Below are 7,786 nucleotides of genomic sequence, written 5' to 3' on the forward strand. Positions count from 1 at the left end.
TGGAGGAGGCCTGGGGAGAGAGCAGGCCCCTCGGCTCCATGGTAGTGGCTGAGGGAGGTGAAGGGGGAGATGGGGGTGAGGAGGTGGAGAAAGGGTGGGGATGAGGAACGGTGAGGGGGGATATAGGGAACGCCCGATTCACACGGAGCACACAACTAATCTGAGAGTTGGACTGAGCTGAGGAGAAAAGCAGAGAGTTGTCATCTCTTCCTGTTTGTGAACAGGATTTAAATAGGAGCGTGTGCTTCCTCCTGCACAGCACAGGCCACCTATGTTCACTGCTCTGACCTGCTGTCACACAAACAATGTCAACCGCTTTCGTTTCACTCTACCGGCAGCGATGACCAAAGCAGAAAATAAGATCTTCAAAGGTAAACAGTACACGTGGAGAGGCGTTCTTATTTTTTGGATCAACATTTATTTCAGACTCAAAAAAGGAAGTACAGTTTTGGCAGTGTGTATTATTCCAAGATCAACATCAAAATGTGGCTAATATTGTCATAAAAACACAGCAGGCTTTTCACCTTAAATTTCCATCTGACCTGGATGAGGATGACATAAAGATCACATATTAACAATACAAATATAGATACTATCTCCTGACCTCTGCAAGATTTTCTATGCTAATATGAAGTGGACAGTGTAATGCCATGTACGTTCAGATACAGAGAGTGAGGCCCCATCAGATGTTTGTGTGATCGTATAGAATTACAAGGCTTCTAGGAATGATGTCAGGCTCTGTACAGTTGTTCCAAACCCTCCTCCAATTAATATTGAAATGATCACCATCCCTCTGGAATGCAGGGGAATAGGCCTCTTTGTACTGTCTATTATCAGCTTGGGTTATCAGATAGAAGGCAGACAGTAATGTACCAGTATTAAAACAGAAATAACACAATAGCAAGTCATGCGCCACAAGGTATGGAGCTAGTAAACAATGTTTATCTTGTTAATCTATCTGCATGTCTCTCTCTTCCTCCTGGCTAGTGGGGCACATACATTAGCACAAAGCATGGCTCCTCAGAAAGAGAAGGGGAAGTGGGGACATAGAGAGAGCACTGTGGAAGCAGACACACAGGAGATCCTTTAGGGAAGTCTGGAGGCTAGGGACAGAGCATTGATGTGTGTGTGTGTGTGTGTGTGAGAGAGCTGTGTTATGGGGCCCCAGTAGAAGCAGGGAAGCCCTAACATTTAGGGGGCGTTTTGGGGGTTCAGGACTTGAGGTTTCATGTTGAGGTACTCCAGCACGAACACCTGCAGGATCTTGTTGAGGTTCTCGATGGTGGAGCGGTCCAGGTTCTGCTCATTGTCATCAAACGTGTGCCACACAGAGGGGAAGGGGGTGGGGATGAGATGGAGTACGCGCACACCTGATAGGAAACCAGAATACAAAGCTCATTAGTACCCTACTGAACACAGCCAAGCCTATGTCAGACCCAGTGTGTTGTGTGTTAGTTTACCTCTGTTGAGGAATGGCATGTGGTCATCCTGCACCGGACCCACAGGCATACCGGGCCAGAAGTACTGTACGTCGTTTGGATGGTCCTTCAGGTGGCCCGTGTTGTGCAAACGACGCTCTGAAAAGAGAGGGAACATTCAACATAGGGCAAAGGGCTTAGCTAGTGTGGGTTGCTGCCCTGGGCTAGGCTGCTGAGGTCCCTCGACGGATCCAACTGCAGGATCTCAGAGAGAGGGGTCTCCTGTGGGCAGAGAGAGAGAGAGAGAGAGCTCACCAATGTTCTGCATTCTGGTGAGCCACCTGGCAGTGTTGGGGAACTGGTTGCCAAAGCGTGGGCTGGGGCCTCCAATCAAGTCTAAGAGCAAAAACAGGTCCTGGAGGAGTGGGCGTAAGAAGAAGAGGAGGGTGAGAGGATGAAAAAGACGACAAAAGATCCCCTCAGGTCATCATTTATTTGACCGAGATGAGCGCCGACAGAAAGACGCATCAATCTCAGATAAAGCATCCGAGCGAGGGAAACAATGCCCCTCTCTGTATCATTCTGATATTTATTTATTTCTTCCTTTTTGGATTATGTGTGTATTGTTTTGTATTACTGTATTGATGGAGCTTGAAACACAAGCATTTCGCTGCACCTGCGATAACATCTGCAGATCTGTGTACGATCACTAATCTGTGTGTAGCCCATGTTTCTGGCATGTCAAACTCTTTTTGGCCAGACAGCATCAGATACATGGGCCGCATACAGTAAGACCCAGGGAACTGTTTTGCTCACTTGGATGCTTCAGCCACTTGCGAATCGAAGGAAAGTTGGTGGGTTCACAGTGCACTGTTCGGATGATGGAATTATTTTGGACGAACGTGCGAAGGTAACCTACTTTTTAAAGTGATTTGTTTGACAGTCAGACGAAAACATAATGACTGGTTGTGTTCATGCCACATTAAAAGGTAATATATTTTTATAGTTAAATTACGTAAAATGCCCATCCAACTGACTCATTCTGGTGCCGGTCCTGAACACTAGTACCATGCCCAATGCATGGCCCATCTCTAAAACACACACATACCTCACTGCAGGACTATGAGCCTCTCTCCTTTATCTCTCTTCCCTGACAGGAATGGCGCTCTATTTGTTTAAACAACAGTAGTACTATCTCTCCATAGCTAGGATACAGCTAGAATACAGAATAACACATCTTAGATTTATTTGACATAATGTTATCGTAGATGGCATGATAAATGTCAAAATATATTCCACTACTCAAGCCTCCCTAATGGTTGCTTGACAAGGCTGAAAGATGGGTTTATAAATCAAACATATGAAGGACATAGGCTTTAAGATGGCCCATCCCTGCACTGCAACTGGGTGAAAATGAGTTCCCCATAAGCTGAATTGGTTGAATTTGTGCTTAGTTGTTTGAATATGTGCATGTAATGCCTGACATACAATGCCATGCAGTTCGTTGGTGTCTGTGGCTCCAGGTGGGTGTTTTGTGTTTTCCATCTTCTGGGCCAGGTGGCGGGAGCCGTACAGGGAGTCTGTAGAGGTCCACTGAAACAGAGCCTCCTCTCCATCAAAGAACAACAGCTGGAGAGACAGGTTGGGATTGGATCTCTGGTAGAGGATGAGCGAGAGAGTGAGACAGAAAGAGAGAGGTGGGGGCCAGGAAGTGAAAGAGATGTTTATTAGTCACTCCAAACAGTACTTGGGGAACAACTGGTGAGAACTTTTAGCTTTGCTGCCACCTATTGGTTTAAACAAAACACTGCTATGAAGAAATCAGTATTCAGTTAGTTAATTAAGTGTGGCCTTTGTCACTGTCTGTAGTGTCAGATAACCATGACCCCTGGCCCAGCCCTATGGCAGCCCCTGTCACTCAGGACCCACCCCCTCAGACAGAGGTCAGCTGACCTATGGAGCAGGGCAACACAAACAGCAATGTGAGAGGCTCTGTGACTGCTATGTCCATCTATTTTCATCTCTCAGCATCCTGCAATTCTTTGTTGATCTTGGCTACAGCTGTGTAAAAACTTTGAGTGGGCTTTTACAAACTTTTCTGATCTAATATATATATATATTTTTATATTTTTTATATGCCATTTAGCAGACGCTTTTATCCAAAGCGACTTACAGTCATGCGTGCATACATTTTTTAAATATTGCTCAGTAAACATAAATGATTGTACAGACTAAAGTGGACACATGAGAAAATTCTAAACCTTTCCCCACCTTCAGAGTCTTCAGCTCTTGATCCAGAGCCCGTACCAGCTCCAACATCATGGCACAGGGCACCGCTGAGTCCGTGGCACCCAGGAACTCACGCCCATGCCACTGGGGAGGGTAGTACTTGGAGTCGTAGTGGCATGCCAGCACCAGATGGCGCTTAGCGGAGGGGTTGAGGGTAGCAATGATGTTGTTGAAGGTCATGGGACCGTAAGGGGTGTGTGACTCAAACCTGTCCTCCTTAACATCCCAGCCTGCCCTCAGAGAACCCAGAGTGCTCTTGATGTGCTAGTGGGAGACAGACATGTTGCATAATTAAATAGACAAAGCATTGGGAAACACATTGGGAAACATTTATCCTGGTAACTGACTAAAAAGAACTGACTAAATCCCCTCTCCTACATACACTGTACATTGACTAGTCTAATATAATATAATATGCCATTTAGCAGACGCTTTTATCCAAAGCGACTTACAGTCATGCGTGCATACATTTTTTTTGTGTATGGGTGGTCCCGGGGATCGAACCCACTACCTTGGCGTTACAAGCGCCGTGCTCTACCAGCTGAGCTACAGAGGACCACATCATGCCTATGGCGTTATAAGTAGACCACACACAGTCGATTGTTCATGCCCTCAGCCATGGGGATACCGACCTGTTGCACTGCCAGGCTGCCTGCAGAGTTGGGGTACCGTGTTACTAGCAGAGGCCTGAGGTCCCTCTGCCACATCTGGTTCAGGTCTGTGTGTGACAGGACCCTGGTGATGTCACTGGAGCTGAGGGTGCTGGGCTTGTGGCTGATCTAGACAGAAGAGAGAAGAAAGCACAAGCTAATCAGGATTAGGGCTGCTCTGACAACAATGAGGACAGGAAAAAGTGGCTTTTCTTCATTACCACCTGTTTAGCTGAGACAGGGGCCCTGGCAGCGATTCTGTCATTGAAAAGAGGCACCACAGATGCTCCTCATTAATCACAATTAGTTCAAAATTTTTACATTACAGTCATTTAGCAGACACTCGACTTACAGTGAGTGCATACATTCTTTTTTCATACTCGCCCCCCGTGGGAATCAAACCCACAACCCTGGCGTTGCAAACACCATGCTCTACATGCTGAGCTACATCCCTGCCAGCCATTCCCTCCCCTACCCTGGATGAATTGTGCGCCGCCCCATGGGTCTCCCGGTCGCGGCCGGCTACGACAGAGCCTGGATTCGAACCAGGATCTCTAGTGGCACAGCTAGCACTGCGATGCAGTGCCTTAGACCACTGCGCCACTCGGGAGGATACCAAGGAGGTAGATTAGCCATGCAGGTAAACTAAGACCATGGGTAATCAGTGCATCTACAGTGTGTAGATGGAAATATACAGTTTAGAACACCGTGAAAAAACATTGTGCTACAGTTGCAACTTGCAGATCTTCAAAGTAGAGAAAGGGAAATCTCTAGTGATGCATTCAAATTGAGGAACATGCTGGGCAGGAAATACACATGACGCATAGATCATCACAGTCTCTTAATATAATGTAGCTTTGTGGAATATCTAGAGGACAGGACATAGGCTACTGTAGGGTTTCAAACTGTCAGTTTACACCATGCTATACAATCATTTGTATAGTGTGTCTGGCTGATGTCTACCAAGACAAGCTACAATATAACACAATATTTGCTTTATTGGTCCATTTGCACAGATATTCTGAATGTTTTGTTGTCACAGTACCCAAGCTACTTCGTCAGACAAGGTTACCCAATCGTCCAAAAACCCAAGGTTACCCAATAATTGAAAAACCCAAAGTGATGCAAGTGAGCTAGTTTATTCTTGTTTTCATATAGGAATGACACACTGTGTGTACATTTATGGTTTGACAAGACTGTTCATGACTGATTTGACAAGATCGTGAATGCCTGTAATGAATTCAAGCACCTTTGCTGCGAGACATTTCAGGAGACAAGAAGCAATCACAGATCCAGGAAACATGATTGAAGGTTTTAAATAAACTGGCAGGTTACTACAGCTGCGGCTTGTGTGAAAGGTATGCTAGCAGGCAGCTCAGAAATATGAAGGATGCTTGTTAATAAATGTACCTTGCTCTCACTGTAGCTTCCCACAGATAAATGATGGAAAGATATTTCTATCTGCTTGGAAGACAACGCATATCACAATTATTTTGTAGGCTTGATGACGAGGGAGAAAAACAAATAAGTCCAAAATCTGTCCACAAAATAAGCCTTAATGCCATTCTAGGAAGAAACCCATGGACACAACACGGTATTGATCGTATTCCATTCCACCAGCCCTGATCATTTTTGTTTGGTCTCAAAGTTCACCTGCCTCTTGTGCAGTGATCCTCTGTTGTCCTGGTAACTGGGACTGAGCGCCAGGACAGTAAGTGGTTGAAAAAAAGATGGTGAATAAGAGAATAACACCAACATTTCAACACCCTTCCCCTGTAGCCTACACTGTGCTCTGAAGATCAGCAGCTCTCTATTGATTCGGTGTATAATTTACATGTGGTGATCTGGCTGAGGAGATGATCTGTGTTATGAAACTGATGTCTGGGTTCTCTGGGGCTCAGACTGAAAGGTCAACATCAATATGAACAGAGCATTATCTTTCTTCTCTCTCCATTTAGCAGGTTCCATTGCAGAAGTTCATATCAGTGTGGGCTAATAACATTAACACATGGGCTATTAACCAATGAAACACAGTAATAAACTGGTTATGTACCAGGTAATAATATTTCAATTGGACACAATCATGTTTTGTTATAGGATTACCTGTTGAAACATGCCCTGCATAGGCCTACTCTTGTCATTTCTCTGCCAACCATCCACCTGGTTTGATCACTGAGACCTAAAGACAACACTGTGGGGATATTGTATTGGAATATCTCTTTCCAAGATGTGCGCTTTAAGGGAATGGTCTCACACCATGGCTTACACATTGAACTGAGAAAGGGTTAAAAGGGGGTCCACTTTAGATCTATAAATATCAAGATCTGCAATTGGTGGATCAATGATGATGACTGTGCTGCCATAGCAACGAGACAAAGAGAAGAGAAGATGAACAACATGGGACCTGCATAGCCAAGCACCCTTTATCTCAAAGGAATTACACAACATCTCTTGCAAATGAATAGCTCTGAAGTGTAGGCCTATTAAGGATGCATTAAAGGCCATTTGAGGTGAGCATTGTAAAAACAAACTGTGGTTTATTATTATTTTGAATGGATTCTACTATTTACATTACAAACCTGTGAAAATAAATGCTTTGCAATATTATTAATTATAGATAAATTAAAATGCAAACATTCTAAAGACTGTCTACTGTCTCTATCTCAATGCCTTCTCTCATCTCTCATTAGTCATTCAATGCCTTTTTGCCCACCTATCTGTCTCTTTAGAAAATTTGAACTTTATGACATATTCTAAATACACTATATAAATCATATATGCTATGCAACAGAAAGTAATAATTTAGTAATAACTTTTTTGTTTTGATAAAAGCAACAAGATCATGCACACATAATCATTGAACAGTGTACTGTTATATTTTTTTGTAGCCTACCTTCTCTTGTGTCCATGGGAGCTGTGCTCTCTGTCCATTGATATTATCGATAAATGTTCCAAAAATGCTCACTACATAAAATAAATGCATAAACGGACTGGAGCGACGTTCAGCCATCGCTGCGGTTTCTCTCACTGAACATTCAAAACCTCTCCTCCGTGTAATCTTGGATCATGTGAAAAACATGAGGGAGGACCAGAGGCATTCTACAGCGTCACCGTTTTTTTTAAAATACCAAGGCGCCACAGAGCAGAGGGTCTATTTATGTGAAATTGTCACTTTGGTTTCATGTTTGATTTGTTATGAAGACTTCAATTCGATTTTGCTGATATTAACATTTGAACAAAGCTTGCATCTCTAAATGTATCTGCATTTTAGGAGGCATGGTAATCAAGCAATACAAGTAAACGATTGTAAGTTCAAATGTAAGCCTTTCCAAGTGAATTCATAACTTTCATTTGAGATATTTCAATTAGCCTACTTTCCTATAGTAAAGTAATCAAACTGTGGGAACTGAACTGCTCAGCGACCACAGT

General features: G+C 43.9%; 1 protein-coding gene across 1 annotated transcript; it reads right to left on the minus strand.

Annotated features, from left to right (window-relative positions):
• Positions 1-395: 395 nt before the first annotated feature.
• LOC311102918 (glutaminyl-peptide cyclotransferase-like) lies at positions 396-7,422 on the minus strand. The gene is made up of 7 exons (XM_084144405.1): positions 7,251-7,422; positions 4,340-4,486; positions 3,690-3,971; positions 2,907-3,074; positions 1,734-1,833; positions 1,461-1,577; positions 396-1,370 (listed from the first exon to the last, which is right to left on the minus strand). Exons 1-7 carry the CDS (start codon positions 7,365-7,367, stop codon positions 1,192-1,194), a joined length of 1,110 nt encoding a protein of 369 aa, XP_084000531.1. The 5' UTR covers positions 7,368-7,422; the 3' UTR covers positions 396-1,191.
• Between the last annotated feature and the right edge of the window lie 364 nt (positions 7,423-7,786).

The sequence above is a fragment of the Coregonus lavaretus genome (genome assembly GCF_964263955.1).
Source record: "Coregonus lavaretus genome assembly, chromosome: 27".
Classification (NCBI taxonomy): Eukaryota; Metazoa; Chordata; class Actinopteri; order Salmoniformes; family Salmonidae; genus Coregonus; species Coregonus lavaretus.

Excerpts from the sequence above, each read along its gene's own strand:
- LOC311102918 (XM_084144405.1), bottom strand. The coding sequence starts at position 7,367 with ATGGCTGAACGTCGCTCCAGTCCGTTTATGCATTTATTTTATGTAGTG. Across the intron at positions 3,075-3,689 it reads AAGAGCTGAAGACTCTGAAG|AGATCCAATCCCAACCTGTC; the intron begins GTGGGGAAAGGT and ends ATCCTCTACCAG. Across the intron at positions 1,578-1,733 it reads CACCAGAATGCAGAACATTG|AGCGTCGTTTGCACAACACG; the intron begins GTGAGCTCTCTC and ends CTCTCTTTTCAG.